Raw genomic sequence first — 21,628 nt, 5'->3', positions numbered from 1 at the left:
TACCTAGACACCAATTCATCCGTTTCACCGGATGAAGCCATTATACGACCCCTCCCCCCACCTATGGCAGCCGATGACTTCACACACATTTTCTGAACCTTTTCAAAAGGATGGTTGTAGAGCTCATTATTACTCTTGAAAAGATAACAGAAAATCAACATGAGCTCACCAATATCCTACAATCAGTAACATCTTCTAAGATTGCCCTGCCTATTAATCCTACAGTTATGGACCAAGCCAAAACAATTTGGCAAGCACCTGGCACTATAACACCTACCTGGGAATGGGCAGATAGACAATACTATGTCTCATGTCACCCAGGGGTTCGTATCTTTTCTTCACACATCGTGCTCCAAAATCCCTGGTTGTGGAAGCTACTCACCAAAGGAACAAGCAGCAACATTTTCACTCTACCACTTCAGTCCGCAGCAGTAAAAAGCTAGACGTCTTTGGCTGAAAAGTTTATGTTTCTTCTACCCTCCAATTTAGAGTGGCCAGTTATGTAGCTGTCTTTGATAAATATGACTACAAGAACTATTCAGAATTCAATGATTTTATTAATGACATTCCCAAGGCGACTGCCTCCTGAAGGCACATTCCATGCAGGACTCCCAATGGAGCACCTCTGTAACCATCTGATATTTCTTCTCCCCGGTCTACAAATAAACAAACTAAAATCAGCACTCACTCCAATACAAAATATACAATTCATAGGAACTTAACTTGACATAACAACTATGAATGCCACTTTGCCACTTAACTGTTTTGAAAACATCAAAGCACTGGCAAATAAACTGCAGCACAGTCCCTTGGTTATAGCCCATGATTGCCTCCAATTACTGGGACACATCGCCGCTTGCAATGCAATTGTCCCAAATGCGTGCCTATCTATGCGATGCTTACAGGGATGGCTGAGCACAGTTTACAGGCTGAGCATACATTCTCTCACCAAGTTCCTTTCCATGGCCTGTTAGTCAAACACTTGCTTGCATGGTGGACACTTGCTCGCAACCTTTGCTCAAGGGTCCCATTCACTTGACAAGATCCATCTGTGACTATCACCACAGCTGCCTCCCTTACTGGTGGGAAGCACATCTGGGGAACTATGCCACCCAGGGTCTATGGTCCACCACAGAAAGAGCACTACATATAAACGTACTTGAGCTCTGAGCAGTTCTGCAGCCAATTTCTTCCTCTCATCGACAACAAGTGTATTAGAGTCTACACGAACAATGTAACCTGCATGTTTTCTATCAACAGACAAAGTGGTGCCACACCCTCTGCACAGAGTCCATGACACTCTGGAACTGGTTCCTCCAGCACAGCATAACAATATCTGCTTTTTGCCTTTCAGGAGTTTTCAATACTATATGGACGCATTCGGCACAACACTTCTCCCAGAGCATGAATGGGAGATAAATGACAACATTCTTTGACAACATTCAAACTAATCTTTGACCTATGAGATCTCCCCAGAATCCACCTTTTTGTCATTATCAACAAAAGATGCACAGACTTCTGCTCCAGAGCAAGTATAGGCATATGATCCCTGGGAGATGCACTATTAGCCAATGTGATTTCTGTCTCCCATACACTTTCCCTCCAAAACCTCTCCTCCACAAATTGTTGCAAAAAATACGGAGGAACAGAGCTGTGGTTATATTCAGAGCCCCCTCATGGCCAGACAGTCTTGGTACCCCTTCCTCACCAGAATGTCCATCTTTCCACCAATCACCCTTCCACCAAACCACAATCTTCTATCACAACAGGGAACGCAGGCACAGCACCCCAGCCCTTAAATTCTACATCTCAACCTGGAACCTCAGTGGTCCTCTGCTCAGGAGCTAAAATGTTCACAACCTGTCCAAGTAGTGTTACTCCATAGCAGAGCTCAAACCACTCAAAAAACCTATTTGCAGAAATGGAAAAGATTCTCATCATTGGTGCTCCAACAGACACATTCCACCAGCCGCTGCATCCCTCCCAACAATCCGCAGTTATCTTTTACACCTTAAGCACTTGGTCTCTTTAGTTCTGTAAAAGTACATCTCACAGACATTGCAACTTTCCATCTGAAAATTGACACTGCCTCTATATTTGCACACCCAGTGACAAAGAAATTTCTTAAGAGTTTCCAAGCCCTGACATTACACCATGAACTGAACCTTGGGACCTTCACCTCATCCTCTGTGCTCTAACACACCAACTATTTGAACCAATGGCAACACGTTCCTTCTTGCATCTGTTGATGAGAACAGCGTTCTTAGTATCTGTCACACCTGCAAGATGAGTGGGAGAAATCGTAGAACTCATAGCAGAACCACCATGCATAATGTCCTGTAAGGACAAGGTTTCCCTCCGCACTCATCCCAAATTCTTACCAAAAATTAGTTCAGCTTCCCATAATAACCATCCACCCTTCCGACTTTCCTTTCAAAATCACACACCAGCTCATTTGAATCCACAGTGTACACACTGGACATGCACAGAATACTATCCTTTTTCCTCCATGGGGCAAAACTCTTCAGATCCTCTCCCAAATTATTCATATCAATAGCAGACTGTGACAAAGGTAAATCCATTTCCTTGTAGAGGCTTTCACAGTGGATATCAGACTGCATCCAGTTATGTTATCACAACATCAAGGCCAATGCTCCTACCTCTGTCCAAGCACACTCCATGAGAGCTGTATCCACATCGATAGCATTCCTACACAAAGTCCTGATTACGAACATTTTCAGAGCTCCAATATGAGATAAACACTTTGCACTCACTCATGGTCCATTCTCTGACATCATCATGGCTAAAGCTGTCCTATTCACAGCTTGTCTACCGGATCCAAAGTCTCTAGCTGCTTAATACATACAGCTTTGCAGTCACCCATGGGGACATCTCTTAAAGAAGTAAAGGAGGAAGTTACTCACCTGTGTAGTAACTGATGTTCTTTGAGATGAATGTCTCTCTGGGTGCTCCACTATCCACCCTCCTCATACTTCGGAGTTTTAGTGTGGTCTCTGTTGCAAAGAAGGAACTGAGAAGGAAAGGGGCCACGCATGTGTGAGGTCAGGACACCGAAGATGTGCGAGCCAGGCACTGTGCTTGCACAGACCACAAGAATACTGCTCTAAAATCCTCTTTCAGGGTGAATCGACACCTACAGTGGAACACCCACAGGGACACTCATCTCAAAGAATGTTAGTTACTGCATTGGTGAGTAACTTCTTCATTTGGGATATGGTATCTTGTCTAGGAATCAGTGTTTGCTTTTTAAAATAGATTGTTGTTGTTTTTTTAAACGACATTTAATCTTTATTTGCTCCTCCCCCTGCCTGCCCACCCGTTGGATGAGTTAATATCAGAGTGATCATCTTTGTTTCCTGTAAAAGTAATCTTGCGTTAAAATAAACTTTTTCATTGTAGGAAATAAAAGAAAATGATATTAAAGGGACTCCAATAAATCATTTAGAGGTACATCCAAATGGAAGACGTTTATTAATCCATGCCAAAGACAGCGCTTTGAGGATAATGGATCTCCGAATGTAAGCAGGTTTTTGTACAGTGCATAGATTTCTGGGTTTCAGGTTAACTTATCATGGCAATAAAATGTTTTAAAATTATAAAATACATACTTAAAAAGAGGAAGGATGGTCCAATAGTTACAGAGCTGGACTGGAATTTGGGAGACTTCAATATAAATCCCTGCTCTGCCATAGGCTTCCTTTGTGACATTGGATATGTTATATAAGTTAGAATTTCCAAAAGTGCCTAAGTCCAATTTACAAATTTAGGCACTAGCCATTGTAATTTTTTCAGTATAATTCAGGAAGTTCAACCTCATTTAGGAAGTCTGCAACAGAGCAGGGATTTTATTTCAGGTCTACCAAGTCCTTTTAAAAAAACTGGACACTTGGCTTGGTTCATTGACTTTCAGTGGGATTTAGGAGCCTGATTTACTTAAGACACTTTTGGAAATGTTATGTCTACACTTTAAAGCACTACAGCAGTGCCAATCTTATGCTCCAATAAATCTGTTAGTTTCTAAGGTGCCATAGGACTCCTTGGTGTTTTTGCAGATACAGACTAATACAGCTACCTGTCTGAGACCTCTGATAGGAAGCATTCTCTAATTGGCATAGGCAAGCCATCTTCCCAAGAAATGGCAGGTAGGTTGACAGAAGAATTCTTCTATCAACCTAACATTGTCTATAGTGGGATTTTTCACATCCTGAGATGTAGCTATACTAATGTAAGTATCTAGTATAGACTCAGGCCTTAGGGTTAGTCTACACTAGAATCACTAAAGCAGCGCAGTTGTACCCTTATGGTTATGTTTCTATAGTACTGCTAGTGTAGGTGGTCTGTGCTAACAGGAGAGAGCTTCTCATGATGACATAGTGCTATCCATACCAGTGCTTAGGTCAGTGTAACATACATCACTCAAGGGTGCCTTTTTCACAACCCTGAGTGACTTATACTGAAGTAAGCACTAAGTACATGAGATGCATGGGTGGAGAATATAGTGGTAAAGTATAAAATCTATGTCAATTTTCCCTCTTTCCTATACAAACACAGACTCTCAGACGCTTCAGTGGGTAGCCGAGTTAGTCTGTATAGCAATGTTTCTTAAACTGTGTTCCGTGGCACACCGGTGTGCCGTGAGGCAGTCGGAGGTATGCCGCAGAGAACAACAGAGTTCAAAATGGCTGGCCTTAAAGGGGCAGGCGACCTTTTTATTATTTTTTTTGCTCAATAACTTTTCCCCTGGCTCTTCTTTTCCCTCTTTTGCTCAATTACTTTTCCCCCCAATCTTTTTTTTTTTTTTCAACAAAAAATCCTTGGTGTTCCTCATAAAAAAAATTGTTTGCTGTTTCTTAGTCTTAAAACGCTTAAGAAACACTGCTGTACAGGATAAACTTAAAAAACAATAAGTGGTCTGGTAGCACTTTATAGACTAACAAAACGTAGATTTCATGAGCTTTTGTGGGCACAGCCCACTTCTTCAGATGATACCTTCCAAGCATTGACAGCATAATATCTGAGGTCTAGGGACATTTTTTTTCACAATGTACATTGATTTATAATGTAGCTCTATCCTCATATCATTCTGCTTAAATTTCTTGTATTGTAATAGTTGGGGCTACCAAAAGACTTGGCTTTTTTACAGCACTTTTTCTGTTGCTGGAAAGGAGTGGACCCTTGGAATGGTTTTGATGGGGAGGCCAAAAATCAGACCCTGGGGGCAGTATGGCTGCTTTGCACTTAACTGCCCACAAAATCTGTGTGCGGAGTCATTGTAACAGCCCCATTGAGGATCATTTTAGTTTATGGTTTTATAGACCTTTATCATATCTCCCCTTAGTCTCCTCTTTTCTAAGATGAAAAGTCTCACTCTTTTTCATCTCTCTTCATATGGCAGCCATTCCAAATGCCTAATAATTTTGTTGCCCTTTTCTGAACTTTTTCCAATGGGAAGATACCTTTTTTTTCAGATGAGGCCACCACGTCTGTACACAGTATTCCAGATGTGGGTGTACCCAGGATTTATACAGAGGCAATAAGAAACTCTCTGTCTTATTCTCTATCCCTATTTTAATGATTCCTAACAGTCTGTTTGCTTTTTTGACTGCATATTGAGTATTTATTTTCAGAGAACCTATCCACAATGACTCCAACATTTCTTTCTTCAGTGGTAATAGCTAATTTAGTCCCCATCATTTTGTATGTATAGTTGGGATTATTTTTTCCAATGTGCATTACTTTACATTTATCAACATTCAAATTCATTTGCTATTTTGTTGCCCAGTCATCTAGCTTTGTGAGATCCTTTTGAAGCTCTTCACAGTCTGCTTTGGTCTTACCTATCTTAAGCAGTTTAGTATCATCTGCACACTTTGTATCAACACAGGCATTCCTGCTGAGTATGTGCAGCCGATGCAAGCAACCATGTATGCATGTGCCCAAATGATATACAAACTTTGGTGGCTCTCAGCCAATAAAACTTGTCACCCAAAGTTTGTAGTATAGGCATGGCCTTCGATTGTAATCTCTGGTGTGGAGGGACTATCTATTGGTTCTTTGTATAGACCTTAGTACAGTGGGATGTTGGTCCATGACTGGATCCCAGATGCCATGCTGATACAGGCTAAGCCTCCCTGATCAGTGCTGAACCAAGGAATTTGCTGGTCCTGGGAAGGTCAGTGCAGCCGGGGGCTCTGCTTTTCCCTAGCCCCTTAGTCTGGCAACAGTCCTGGGTTCAGCCTGCCAGTTTGTTCCCATGAGTGCTCCCACATGGTTACCGACAATGTTGGACCAGGGTGTTGCTGGACTAGGGAAATCCAGATTGCGGAGGTTCAACATGTACAATTTTTTTGTAATATATATACATATTTACATATGTATATAATATATATAATTTTGATGTCATATGTAGTTGGGGTTTAAGAGTATAACCACCTTCCCACCAGTTCCCCAGTCAAAAAGGAGCCAATTCCAAGGAATCCAGCAAAGCTCCTGGGCATATGTAAGCCTCACTGAGGGAAGGAGGAGCCAAGCTCATTGAACTGCACGATCATATTTTCATTATCTGCACAGTCTACTATTGGGGCCGCTCATTTTGGCAATTTACATGGGTACAACTTATTTTGTTGGCAAAAGTGGGAAAGGTAGTCCACATGTTTTCTACTTGGCCCAGCAAACAATCTGCCCAGAATTAGGGAAATGCAAAAACAGCTTTTGTACCCCTGTCCAGATCTGGGTATTCCTTTGCCATTTTCAAAGGTACCGGTTTAAGTGTTTCTCTGTACTGTTGGAGTTAAAAATGCCATTATGGAAGTCAGGAAAGTGAACAGTTTGAGGGAGAACATAGAACATGCAATGAATAAGTGTGAGTGCATTGATGCCTACTTTGGATATGAGATATTGAGCTAATGTTATTTATTCAGTGGAAAATTCATAGATGAGTTACGGGAGATTTTTGTCTATTATGAAAGTAACTGCCATACTCAGACTATTCTTTACTTTTAGCTTGGCTACAAAGAAATACATAGGAGCCACAAACTATAGAGAGAAGATTCACAGTACCTTAACACCATGTGGGACATTTCTTTTTTCTGGAAGTGAAGATGGTATAGCATATGTTTGGAATCCAGAAACAGGTAACCAATCACTTATTTTACAGTATTAGGCTAGGTTGTCAAGCTCTCTGGAAGAGTCTTATTAAAAAAACAAACCAACAAACAAAACCCCCTTTTTTTTCCCTTTAATAATTTTGGTGCAAAATACAATTCAGGTTGGTGTCCTTACATGTAAAAATGTAAGGTCTGCCTTCTATATCAATGTTATTAGTTATGTGCTCTGAGTTAACAATTATTGTTTATAGGAATAAATCCCAGTCACATGTAGGATCTCAGAATTATAATAGTAATTAAAGATTTATAGTTTGGTGTTTTGTTCTGTTGTCCTTTCCATATATAATACCAAAGCATTTATGTATGCAAATTAAGATTCTGATCCAAAGCCCAATGAAGTCATTGAGTGTCTTTCTGTTCACATCTGTGGGCTTTTGATCAGGCTATTGAGCTATTTATCTTATATGCACAATTGACTGATTGAAGACCTCTAATAAGGGAATGATTGATATACAGAGCCATATGGATGTTGGAGTACTAGGCTTCCTAGTGAATTGTTCCCAAAACTAGATAATTCCCTCATAACCACTAAAATACAAAAGAATCTTTGTGGACAAAGTTCAAAAAACACACAATTAAGTAAGAGCTAGAGATTTTTTTTCTAAATTAAGCTTATATACTTATTTATATATAAACTTATAAGCTTATATATATTAAGCTTAATACTGGGTTTAGCAGAGAAGAAATTAAATTTAATGATTAGTAACAGAATTTTGGTGTTGTTGACTTTCTGTTTTGTTCTTTTATATCAAATCACAACCTAGGTATTTAAAACTTTGAATATTTAAAACCTTGCATTAGGCTTTCAGGTCTATTCAGAAGATTTTTGAAGGCATTTTCATTAACCCTCAAAAATAGGCAGAATGTAGGAAGAGAATGTGTAAATAGAAGCACTGACCCTAAAAGGACTTATGCAGTTGTTTAATTTTAGACATAAATTGTTTCATAGAGTCCAGGATCAAGGCCAAAAGTTTAGAAACTAGTGGTGTCCTCAGCTTCCATTTCCATTGGTCAGTATAACTGAAGCCGATGACGAAGACGACAAGTATTGTCCAAGAAAGATACAAGCACACATACAGTATTATGTTTATGTGCCATTTAATTTTTAATTAAGTAGATAATTCTTTCCAAGTTATAAACTAGTTTAATATACAAAGGATGAAATCCTATCCTCTAAAATTTTGTTAATATAAATATAATATAGAGAGATGAGTGGATATTATATTAATTTGCAGCATTATGTCAGATTTTCATGAGAATACAAATTAAGAACACCATTTTTCCCTTTGCAGGTGACCAAGTAGCCATGTATTCTGACCTCTCTTTCACGTTTCCAGTTCGAGATGTCGCCTTTCATCCACATGAAAACATGGTGTCATTTTGTGCCTTTGGTCAAAACCAGCCAATAATTGTGTACATTTATGATTACAAAGGTACTGTAGAGCATTTATTAATTTATAAAAATTTTGGTAATGGTTTCTTTAGTTTTTTAGAAGTGACTTGCAAAGGTTCTTTTGAAAAAAACAAACAAAACAAAAAAATCAAAATCTGCTATGCAGGAATTGTTCTTCAATCTCTAAATCAGTTTGGGTATGTCTACACTACAGCCTTATTTTGAAATAAGCTATTTTGAAATAGCTTATTTTGAAATAACACGTCTACACACACAATGCATTTCGAAATAGCATTTTGCCATTTCAAAATAGCGTGTCCACAGTGAGTAGATGCTGAATCGCATTTAAGGCCGGCCGGAACCAGGTCTGGCAGAGCATCAGGTCAGGAGTGTCTTTGTGTGGCTGCTGCCTGAGGCTATCTGAGGCCTGTGTTTAAAGGGACCTCCTTGGAAAGCCACTTCTCAGGTTTCCCTACTTGCTTGCCTACCTCGATGAGGGACAGCAAAGCATTTTGTCTCTGCATGATCTGCTTGACCTCACTCGGGGCACCACAGCACTTTGCAACATGGAGCCGGAGCTGCCCCCAGGCACTCTGGTGTTTCTCTTGGACGCATTGTTGCGAGCCCTAGCTGCACTTTCTGCAGGCTGCCATCCAGGAGGTCCATCAGGGGGCTGCCAGTATCCAGGAGGCCCTGCAGGAGAGCTTCCACCCTGAGGACCACTAACAGTCTCCCTGGTCTGTTCCACTGGGGGCTTGTGCCTCATTCCTCCCTCACATCCTTTGACACTTCTCCCCCCCCACACACACACGCTTCCTGATGTAAAATAAAATACACATTTTTTCTTAAACACAAACTGTCTTTATTTATCAAAACTGGGGGGGGGGGGGACGGAAATGAAACTCTAGGGAGACTGGGGAAAGGAGGTGGGAGAGGGGAGGGGGAAACCTGAGAGGAGGGAGCTGGAAGGGGGAAACAAGGGGAAGAAGAGGGAGGGGAAGTTCAGAGCTCAGGGGTGGGGGTCTCGCCAGACCAACTTAACTTTCATGCTAACCTGCTCCTGGGTTCGCATGTGGCCTTTGGTGGCCAGGCTGGCAGCTATCCTGCCATAGACGGCCGCATTCCTCCATCTAGTGCAGAGATCATGGACATTGGGGGCATCCCCCCCAAACCTGAATAAGGTCCACGATCTCCAGGCCCTGGCAGGCTCCTGAGAGCTGGCTGGAGGTCTGGCTGCCAGTGGCTTGCTGGCTCATGTTTTGGGGCCACTGGGTCGGGGCAGTGACTGCTGGCTCTGGGCTGGCAGGCTTGGAGCTGGTACAGGCACAGTGGCCAGAGTCTACCCCTTCAAGGGCTCCAGAGAGTGGGGGAGGGAGAGGAGTGTTCTTGGTTGAGGCTGGAGTGGCCACCAGGGCACTCTGGGAAGGCTGGAGGCCCCTATTTCGAAATAAGTGTCTACACAGCACTTATTTCAAAATAGCTATTTCGAATTTGGCGTTATTCCTTGTAGAATGAGGTTTACCAAATTCGAAATAAGTGCTCCGCCATTTGGTTTGGCTGTGTAGATGCTGGGAAAGTTATTTTAAAAAAGGAAAAGCGACGAGGAGTCCTGTGGCACCTTATAGACTAACTGAAGTGTAGGAGCATAAGCTTTCGTGGGCAAAGACCCACTTCGTCAGATGCACATGCATCTGACGAAGTGGGTCTTTGCCCACGAAAGCTTATGCTCCTACACTTCAGTTAGTCTATAAGGTGCCACAGGACTCCTCGTCGCTTTTGCAGATTCAGACTAACACGGCTACCCCTCTGATATTTAAAAAAAGGGCTATTATTTTGAAATAACTTTGCTGTGTAGATATACCCTTTAAGACCAGTACAGAATTAACATCAAACTTTCCTTTCTGTCATGATTTTGGATGTCTTGAATCTAAGACCTATCATCACATCCCACTCCAGGTCATACCGTCAAAAACTTACGTTGTGCTAGTGATATCATATCAATCATTCAAACCCCATTTCAATCTTAGGCTGGATTATGGAGTCAGGCAAATTTGCATTTTCTCAAAATACACAGTTTAATGAAAATATTAATGTTTTATCCTTGATAGGATATAAAATAATTTTTTAAATTTAGAAATGGTTTAATTATTGAGGAAAATGTAATCTCATTTGGTCCCCTATAGGCAATCTCAAGCCTACAGCAGAATCCAAGGCAAGTGTTTTATCATCAGGGATCCTGGAAATCTGTTTCTATGGAAAAATATGGAATTTTTGTTTTTGCAGAAAATCTTTTAGTCTTTATATTTTGTAAAAAAAAAAAAAAAAACATACACAGTAGAACCATGTTTATCCAAGCCTCTGTTATTTGTCTCACCATATTAACTAAACTGGTACTGTCAGCCCTGAGCAGTAATGTTTGGGTGGCCAGCCCCTGCAGTGGGACACACTAATATGCAAACTAGAAGTTCAGCATTGTATTGTCATCACAGAAAATCTCCAATTTTTGTGGAGAATTTTTTTTTGAGGGGGGGATATCACAAAGAACTAGGAACTATCGCTAGTGTAGAGTTAATTGGGACTGAGTCTTCTAAACTGTAGATTCCTTGATGTTAAATTTTGTTGGTTACTATTCAGTAGCACCACCGTTTTAGTTGAAGAGCTTTTTTCATGATGTCAGACACAACAAAGGTGTATAAATAGTATATTATACACCCTTGTGCACACAAAAATATATTTTGGATTTTTTCAATTTTCATCCACTGTTAAGTAATGACTGCATTTTGTGCTAACAAGGGGACTGTGCCCCCAGCTTCCTGCACTCGCCAACCTCCCTCTTGTGGGGAGTAGGCAACTCTGGCTCTCCCCTCCAGCCACCAGTGAGAGCTGATCTGTGGTCGCACCAGCCCGGGTCCCTTCTCCCTTCCCCACCTCTAGCCCGGGTCCCTTCTCCCTCCCCTTCCCCCACCAGTCTGGACCCCTTCTCCCTCCCCAACTGTGCCAACCCAGGCCTCTTCTCCCCCCCTACCAGCCCAGGCCCCTTCTCCCTGCCCCCACCAGCCTGGGTCCCTTCTCTCTCCCCTGCCATACCGGTCCAGGCTCCCTTCTCCCTGCTTCCCCTGCCACATCAGACTGGGCCCCTTCTCCCCTGCACTGAACCAGCCCAAGCCCCCCTTTTTCCTCCTCTCCCTGCCCCACCAGCCCTGACCCTTTCTTCCTCCTCCCCAGGCTCCTTCTCCCTCCCTCACCGCGCCAGCCCGGGACCCTCTTCTATTCTGTCTGCTGTGCCAGCCCAGTGCCGCCTCCTTCCTCCTCCCCCCAGCCTCACCCGTTAGGGTCCCTTCTCCCTCCCTACTTCACTCCCCACCCCTGTGAGCCAGGGTCCTTTCTTCCTCCTCCCTCCATCCCTCAGCCTGGGCCCTTTCTCTCCCCTGCTAATCCTAACCCTCCCCTCCCGGCCGCGGCATGCTCCAGGCCCAGCTTCAACCCCGGCAGCCAGGAAGTTCATGGGGTAACTGTCCACCCTTTATGGGGTGCAGCAAGGCGCAGGTGGTGCCATGTTCATGCAGCACTCTGGGTCACTGCAGCCTACCGAGGTGAGGAAAGCAACAGCATGGGGGCTGCTGTACTGACCTCTCTCCCATGTGGTCCTACCTGCACTGCTCACTGCCCCAGCCCTGCCCGCAGAGCCCAAGGCTGCCTGCCTGCTGGGAGCGGCAGGGAAGGGACAGATAGATTTTTGTGGAAGCTCCCCCAGCCAGCTCGGGGGTTCTCTGGCAGCCTTGGTAAATGCAGCTGCTGGGGAATGGGTGAGTCTCCACTGAAGCAGCCGGACTCTAGGTGGTTAAGCACTGCACTTTGGCTCCCAAAAAGCCTGGTGGCGGGGAAGCCCCCAAGAGCCACTGCTGGCACATAAGCCCAGCTGGGACCTCCGCTACTAGCACTTGTCCCCGGGCTTCTGTCCCATGCACCGTAACCTCCCCCCTGCCTGTCACAGCTGCAGTGTGGGGTCTGCTAGCTACTGTGCCATGTTTCTTGGCATTGAAAGCCCTGTGGGGTTGGAGTTGCTGAAGGGGAGTAGGGGCTTGGTTTGAAATAGCAATTCTAAGTGGCAAGAGAGAGCAACGAGGGTTGGGCTCAAGCTAGGAGAGAGGGAGGAGGCAGATGGGACTCAGAGTGATATGATGACATCACTCTGTCGTCCCTCCGGAAAAACTTTTTTTAATATAGAGAAATAAAGATGATTAGCCAATGCAAAATATTAGATTTTCCATTTAGTTACTCTTTTGATAATACAATGAATAATATTAAAAAAAGCTCACAACACTCCTAACTTTATATTGAGGTTCAGATCCTCCATATACTGTATTTACATGATTTTACTGAAAACATTAAATTGACATAATTAATTATCAATATTTAATGCTAACCTGTGATCCATTAATAAATGTATTCCATTTAGCAGTTTCACTAGAGAACGACAGATAATTATGTTTCCTTGATTTAAAAACTGGCTGGAGGCTGGGTTCAGGAAAACACTTAAGCATATTCTCAAATCTGTCCCTTTTGAGGACAGCACTTAAGCATGTGCTTTAGTATTTTCTTCAGTGGGGATGCTTTCCTAAATTGTGGCCCAGCACTGTTCTGGAAAGCATTCATAGACTCATAGACTTTAAGGTCAGAAGGGACCATTATGATCATCTAGTCTGACCCCCTGCACAGTGCAGGCCACAAAATCTCACCCACCCCTCCTAGAATAATCCTCTCACCTATATCTCAGATATTGAAGCCTTCAAATACTTTGAAGACCCCAAGATGCAGAGAATCCTCCAGCTGTGATCTGTACCCCATGCTACAGAGGAAGGCGAAAAACCTCCAGGGCCTCTGCCAGTCTACCCTGGAGGAAAATTCCTTCCCGACCCCAAATATGGCGATCAGCTAAACCCTGAGCATGTGGGCAAGACTCATCAGCCAGACACCCAGAAAGTTCTCTATAGTAACTCCTATCATCCCTCCATTGACCTATTTCCCACTGATAATGAATGGTCAATTAGTTACCAAGATCATGTTATCTCATCAAACCCATCACCTTCATAAACCCATCTAGTTTAATCTTGAAACCAGATAGATCTTTTGCCCCCACTACTTCCCTTGGAAGGCCGTTCCAGAACCTCAGGGTATGTCTACACTACCCCGCTAGTTCGAACTAGGAGGGTAATGTAGGCATACCGCACTTGCAAATGAAGCCCGGGATTTGAATTTCCCGGGCTTCATTTGCATAAGAGGGGCTCTGCCATTTTTAAATCCCCGCTCGTTCGAACCCTGTGCCGCACGACTACACGCGGCACGAACTAGGTAGTTTGAACTAGGCTTCCTAGTTCGAACTACCGTTACTCCTCGTGGAATGAGGAGTAATGGTAGTTCGAACTAGGAAGCCTAGTTCGAACTACCTAGTTCGTGCCGCGTGTAGCCGCGCAGCACAGGGTTCGAACGAGCGGGGATTTAAAAATGGAGGAGCCACGCTTATGCAAATGAAGCCCGGGAAATTCAAATCCCAGGCTTCATTTGCAAGTGCGGTATGCCTACATTACCCTCCTAGTTGGAACTAGGAGGGTAGTGTAGACATACCCTCACTCCTCTAATGGTTAGAAACCTTCGTCTAATCTCAAGTCTAAACTTCCTACTAGCCAGCTTATATCCATTTGTTCTTGTGTCCACATTGGTATTAAACTTAAATAATTCCTCTCCCTCCCTGATATTTATCCCTCTAATATATTTAAAAAGTGCAATCATGTCTCCTCTCAGCCTTCTTTTGGTTAAAGTAAACAAGCCAAGCTCCTTGAGTCTCCTTTCATACGACAGGTTTTCCATTCCTCAGATCATTCTAGTGGCCCTTCTTTGTACCTGTTCCAGTTTGAATTCATCCTTCTTAAACATGGGAGACCAGAACTGCACACAGTATTCCAAATGGGGTCTCACCAATGCCTTGTATAATGGCACTAACACCTCCTTATCCCTACTGGAAATACCTCGCCTAATACATCCCAAGATCGTATTAGCCTTTTTCACGTCACAATGGCGGCTCATAGTCATTTTATAATCTACCAGGACTCCGAGGTCCTTCTCCTCCTCCGTTACTTCCAACTGATGTGTCCCCAGCTTATAACTAAAATTCTTGTTATTAATCCCTAAATGCATAACCTTACACTTCTCACTATTAAATTTCATCCTATTGCTATCACTCCAATTTACAAGATCATCCAGATCTTCCTGTATGATATCCTGATCCTTTTCTGAATTGGCAATAGCTCCCAACTTTGTGTCATCTGCAAATTTTATTAGGATACTTCCACTTTTGGTGCCAAGATCAGCGATAAAAAGATTAAATAAAATTGGCCCCAAAACTGATCCCTGAGGAACTCCGCTAGTAACCTTCCTCCAACCTGACAGTTCACCTTTCAATATGACCCGCTGTAGTCTCCCCTTTAACCAGTTGCTTATCCACCTCTCAACTTTCATATTAATCCCTATCTTTTCCAATTTAACCAATAATTCCCCATGTGGTACTATATCAAATGCCTTACTAAAGTCGAGGTAGATTAGATCAACTGCATTTCCTTTATCTGCTATACAAAGTAACAAAAACTATTATTTTCTGAAAGCAATACATATCCTATCGTGTCAGATTAAAGCTGAGAACTAATTTGCATTATGGTTATGTTTAATGTGCATATAAATTATGTTAGAAAAGGTGAACTATTAAGTATCTGAAAGCATTAAACAAAATTGCATTCTTGAATTAGACAGGTTTCATAGGTATTTAACTGTGTACCTCTTGGAAATTCATGTTCAAGTTAATGGAAAATGTGGTTGAGTTTTGAACACTTAAATAGGTTATGTAAAGATTGCACTGAGATTTATTTCATAGGTTTCAATCTTTGGGGCATAATCTACATGGCATCCCAGGTACAATCCAAACTAATGAGTAACTATGGCAGCTCTAGCCTCGATCCTGTGGTGCTCTTTACAATGCTTTGCTACTGTAGCCTACAGTCTGTATTACTCACAAAAAGCTTTCAATATGTAAGTCTCACAGCAATGTCTGTGTGCTGCAGCCAGCCAGCGCGCCACACATTCGTTCTTACCAGTCTTGGTCATACTTCACAGTGACCCCAACACTCCACCAGTCTTAGATTTTCCCCTAGAAATGTGTATCCTGTACTGCCTAACTCTCTCCTAGACCAAACAGGTGTATATAAGATCTCTTAGTGCTTTAATAGAAATAATATGAATTCATCTTGTTGCCCCCAAACACAGATTTAAACCGTTCAGTGAAAACAAACTGGATTAGCTAAACAATGAAATGAATTTATAAACTGCAATGAGATTTTTAAGTGACTACAAATATTAAGTTATTAAAGTCAGAAATTGTTACAGGATAAATAAAGATGAAATGCAACTGGTGCCTAACTTAAACTTAAGTTAAATTGAAAGTGAAGTTTTTTCACCACATGGACTTGGCAGTCTTACTGAACCACTTCTTAGGTTAGAACCCCATTTTCCAATTCAGTGGCTGCTTCCTTTTTCCCTTTTGATGCAGTAAATGTAAGGATATAGAAAAAGGGAGCAGAGGGGTGTCTTGGGATGTTTGTCTTTTTTTTATAGTGTCAGCCCCTTTCTTGAAAAACATTTCCAAATAAGAACCATGGAACAGAGAATCTATAAAGAAGGTTGTTCCCTGCTTCTTTTTCCTAACTCATTGGAGCTTCTTTTGTTTTTCTTCCATCTTGATAATTCTGTTTACTGCTGAAATGCAAATTCAGTAGAACACATTTTCTTTGTTTGCCATCCTAAATTTGGAATATGTGTGAAGAACACCATACAGTGGAATCTTATAACTTCATGTGCAGTGTTACCACACACATTTTATTAGGACAGTTAAAACCAGAAAATTATGAGTTTTCAGATAATACCTCAAAAAGCACATGTTGAACAAAGATTATTATAATAATGTGTTGGTTGTGGGCGTGGGTAGATTCTGACATAGTTTGCTACTAACTTTTTAGTCCATTTTGGACTAAAAATATTTGCTTTACTTGGAGAAGACAATTTTATTGCACTGATGTTAAGGAGTTAATTATACAGTAAAATTAATTGTACAGCCACTCCTCAAGTTACAACCACCTCCACTTACGACCATCCGCACTTACAACCAAAGTGGTAGTAAATGCGGATCCGAGTGATGAACGGCGATCCGCTCTATGAACAGTGCGGTTGCCATGTAACTCTATGGGATCCGAGTTACGAACACTTTGAGTTTCGGACCAACTGTTGATCCGTAACATGTTCGTAACTCAGGAAGCGGCTGTAGTCACTGGTACCATTTTTAAGATTCTCATAGTTCTAGAATTTGACTTAGATCAGCTGTTTTACAGATATCTTTTAATGTTTACAATGGGCAAAATTTAAATAAGGAATACTGAAATCCTTTGTCATCCTGGTGCCTCAGTCTAGAAACTGTAAAAGTCAAGTGTGTGGTTAAAAGGCAAATGGGCTCAACTTTGATCAAGATAGTATCAGTTAACGATGGTACCTGGCAGCTTGCCCATGTGGTTGCCTAATTGGACCCTAATGGCCCTGCAAAGGATATTGCCAAAGTCTTTTCCCAAAACCTGAGTTTCCCAGCCCTTGAGCTGTTTTGCTGAAATATCTTACTCTGCATGACCAGGCCTGCTTCTGCAGGATATCTGCTATATCTAAAGTGTTCAGTTGTCAACTTTAGACATTTTTCTCAAAGACAGTTCTCTAAATTATCTGTGCGCTGCTAGTCTGGATAAACCTCAGGGCAGCCTTAGTATAGGTTGAACCTCTTTGAACTGGATTCTCTGATCCGGCGACATCTGTGGTTCAGCAGGACCATGGATGTTGCTGGACGAGAGAGTCCTGGAGGCTGGGAGGGGAGCTGGCGAGAAGGCCAGCAGCAGAGAAGCTGGTAGCCAGGAGTCCAGCCAGGGCTGGGAATGGAGTTGAGACAGCAGCTGGAAGGCCAGGAGTGGAGCCCAGTGGCCAGTGTCAGCAGCAGTGAGGGGAGCCGTGGCCAGTGGCCAGGAGAGGAGCCTGGGTGGGATACTGGCAGCCCTTCTGGAGAGCCTGGACCCAGAAGCATAAGAGCCAGAATTGACATCCCACTGCAAACTCTTGTTCAGGACTGGTCAGTTCCTGAGGGTACCAAACCAGGGAGGTCTAACCTGTAGAAAAAGAAGTTAGTCTTCAGAGGGAAAGAAATAGTAGAGTCTACTGGCAGAAAGAAGGAATTGAATTATAAACTCAGAATCTACAGTCAAGTTGCCAAGCTGTACCACTTGGTGACTTCCGGGAGCACTTGCTAGACTGGACCCAGCAAGTTAGTAACTTCAACTGATCTAGAATCCTGCACTTTTAATTAAATCTTCATCCTTAATCTTTTAGTTTGTGTATCTAAATGTACTTTGTGTTTTCAATTTTATTTTTTTCCTTAAGTGTTGGAAAATTGACTTTTTTAAAATGAAAATGATCTGCAGTAGAACCCTTGTTTATCCAAATCCATGTCTGAAAACACTTTTTCCTGTATGTTGGTAGTTTTCTGAACATGAATTAATTACTGGTACATAATCTCTCCGGGTATGTCTACACTACAAAGTTAGTTCGAACTAACAGATGTTAGTTCGAACTAACTTTCCTAGGCGCTACACTAGCGCTCCGTTAGTTCGAACTTAATTCGAACTAACGGAGTGCTTAGTTCGAACTAGGTAAACCTCATTTTACGAGGACTAACGCCTAGTTCGAACTAGCTAGTTCGAACTAAGGGCTGTGTAGCCCTTTAGTTCGAACTAGTGGGAGGCTAGCCCTTCCCAGGTTCCCCCTGGTGGCCTCTCTGGGCACAACCAGGAAAACTCTTCTCCTCTCCCCCAGCCCCGGGCCCTTAAAGGGGTAGACTCTGGCCAGACGGCACTAGAGTCAGCCAGCCCTGCCAGGAGTCTCTGCCCCGAACCAGTGGCTGCAGGATGAGCCAGGCAGCCAGTGCCAGTGAGACGTCCCCTGCCCAGTCCCCCAGCACCCAGGGGCCAGCCAGGGGCCGTAGACGGCGCGCGGCCTCCTGGTCTAGTGCAGAGGTCATGGACCTCATTGAGGTTTGGGGGCAGACCCCCAACGTCCATGATCTCCGCACTAGGAGGAGGAATGCGGCCGTCTATGGGCGCATAGCAGCCGCCATGGCCAGCAGGGGACACAGGCGCACCCAGGAGCAGGTGCGCATTAAAATTAAACAGCTGCGGCAGGCGTACGCCAGGGCCACAAGAGGCGGCGCCGCTGCAGGGGCTGCCACCTGCCCCTACTTCACTGCCCTCCACCAACTATTGGGGGGCAGGGCGGTCCGTGCCAGCCCGGGGGACATCGAGCCGGAACCAGAGGGCCCTGACCTGGGCACACCAGAAGGGTCACCGCCAGCAGCGTCGTCCAGGGAGACCGTACCGGGTAAGTAGTTTGAATTAAGTAGTTCGGGGGGGAGGTGGGAGGGAGACCAGAGACCACGCGTGGGCCATGCCTTCCACGGATCACGCAGACACCTGTGCACGTGCGAGCACATGCCATGCCACCCTTGGGCAGGTGGCTCCAGCTGCGTGACACCCAGGGGCCATTGCCCAGTAGGCACATGCTTGTGCAAAGAGACGTGACATGCTCCCGACCCCGGGGCAGGACCCAGCAGGATGATTTCCCTTCACATGTCCCCTCTACACGGAGACAGGGGACATCTTCCCACCCCCCCCCCCCCCGCCGCCCCGGCCACACTATACATGGCACAGGGACATGGGCGCGGTCTTGGGGCAGCTCCCAGTCCCGGGGAGAGCCAGACATCCTGACCATGGCCTCTGTACAAGCACAGCGGCTGTGACGGTGCAGGACATGGTCACCCTCACGTTGCGGAGTTGGGGAGGGGGCTGGGCATCATCCTCTGCGTCCCCAGGGAGAACTGACCACTTCTCTTTTTTCTCTACAGCTGCACCAGCTACTCGTGCAGGGCGCACCACCCCGCCCGGGACATGCTCCCGCACCCGCGGCCTGCTCCGGACCGCCAGCACGGAGCAGGAATACTGGGACCAGCACCTTGGGGCCCTGCAAGCCGTGCACCGCACACTACGGGCGTGGATGCGGGAAGACCTGCAGGTCCGCCACGAGCTGCTGGCTGAGCTCCGAGGGCTGAGCACCAACCTGCAGCTCCTGCTGCAGAGCATGGTGCCCCGTGCTGGTCCTGCACCTGCTGCCCCCCCAACTGCTGTCCCTCCTCCCACTCCTGCTCCCCCTTCCACCTCTCCCTCCTCAACCCCCACAACCTCTTCCTCAATGTCCACACCCCCCACCTCAACCTCCGCACCCTCCACCCCATCCCCCCGGGGACGCCGAGGCCCCCTCCCTCGCTGTACTGGGAGGCGGTCGGCCCGGTGAGATCCCCACCCCTGATCCTTCAGTTTCCCCACCCCCTCCTTTCCCTTGCTTCCCCCTTTCAGCTCCCTCCTCCCAGTTTTCCCCCTCCCCTCTCCCAGCCTCTCTCTTCCCCTCTCCCACCTCCTTTTCCCAGTTTCCCCAAGTTTTGTTAAATAAACAGAGTTTCTATTTTTGAACACACGTGTCCTTTATTTTGTACATCAAGGACTAGGGAGGGGCTAGGGAAGGGTAAGTGGAAGGAGGTGAGGGAGGACTGGGGCACGAGCCCCTGATGGGGAGGACTGGGCTGGCTCTGCGGGCTTCTGGGGGTGGAAGCTCTCCTGCAGCCCCCCAATTGACCCGTCTCCCCAGATGGCAGCCTGCGGCAAGTGCAGCCGGTCTGATGGCCGAGTGGTGTGATGTGCCCAGTGTGGGTAGTCCGGGCACTCGAAGCCAGGACTGCTTTGCAAGCGGGGCACCCCTGAGAACTGTCTGTCCAGGGTGGGGGTCGGGTCCCTTTAAGCGCAGCCCTGGGCTAGCCTGTGACAGCATCTCCACGCTCTAAGTCCTCCTCTGATGCCTTGCCGGCACTGCTTCCGGCCATCCTTAAGCCCAGTTCAGGGTCCACTCTGTGTGGACATGCTAGTTCGAATTAGCAAAACGCTAATTCGAACTAGTTTTTTAGTCTAGATCCGTTAGTTCGAATTAGCTTAGTTCGAATTAACTAATTCGAACTAAGTTAGTTCGAATTAACGTTGTAGTGTAGACGTACCCTCCTTTATCTCAACTTAGGTTTATTTTACTATCTCCCCTTACCATGTGGAGAAACAATATTCTTCTCTATTGCTACTTGCAGCTATGTTAATCAGTTGTAATATATCTTTTTTGTGTAAAAAATATAATAATTGGAAGTTAGAAAATATATTAATTGTGTAAATTCAGTGCCAGTTGTCTTTCTTGACTTGTGTAGGACAGCTTTACTAAGGTCATGTTTTACTAATACTACAATCTAGAGAAAACTACTGTGGGCTAAGGGTTGTGCTGAATCAGCTCAGTATAAGAATATGGTGAATATCAACAGTCGGAGGAAGTCAGGCTTGTGTGTGGGTAAAGGGAGAAAGAGGGAATTATGGGATCAAGACATGAGAAAAGCTGCTCTGTTTGGAGGTCTTTGAACAGGGATGATAGGGAGGGGGAGAGAGAGAGAGAGAGAGAGAGAGAAGTCAAATCTATAGAAGTAGAGCCAACAGTGCAATGCTGTTGCAAAAAAAGCAAACATGATTCTGGGATGCATAAACTGGGATGCATAAACAGGGAGTGTTGTGAGCAAGACATGAGAAAGTCATTCTTCCGCTCTACTCTACTAACTAGGCCTCAGTTGGAGTATTGTGTCCAGTTCTGGGCACCACATTTCAAGAAAGATGGGGATGTGGAAGAATTGGAGAAGGTCCAGAGAAGAGCAACAAGAATGATTAAAGGTCTAGAGAACATGAGCTGTGAAGGAAGACTGAAAGAATTGGGCTTGTTTAGTTTGGAAAGGAGAAGACTGAGAGGTGACATGATAGCAGTCTTCGGGTATCTAAAAGGGTGT

General features: G+C 44.5%; 1 protein-coding gene across 6 annotated transcripts in view; it reads left to right on the top strand.

Annotated features, from left to right (window-relative positions):
- AHI1 (Abelson helper integration site 1) overlaps positions 1 to 21,628 on the top strand; it is a 178,368-nt gene that overhangs the window by 50,810 nt on the left and 105,930 nt on the right. For all 6 annotated transcript variants that reach the window (XM_075924228.1, XM_075924227.1, XM_075924231.1 and 3 more), the window contains exons 15-17: positions 3,421 to 3,539; positions 7,024 to 7,154; positions 8,480 to 8,620. In XM_075924228.1, the coding sequence (XP_075780343.1) occupies positions 3,421 to 3,539; positions 7,024 to 7,154; positions 8,480 to 8,620 (391 nt within the window). The remainder of the gene's footprint in view (positions 1 to 3,420; positions 3,540 to 7,023; positions 7,155 to 8,479; positions 8,621 to 21,628) is intronic.

Source organism: Pelodiscus sinensis, chromosome 3, assembly GCF_049634645.1.
Source record: "Pelodiscus sinensis isolate JC-2024 chromosome 3, ASM4963464v1, whole genome shotgun sequence".
Lineage (NCBI taxonomy): Eukaryota > Metazoa > Chordata > Testudines > Trionychidae > Pelodiscus > Pelodiscus sinensis.
This window is presented reverse-complemented; position numbering and strand designations above follow the sequence as displayed.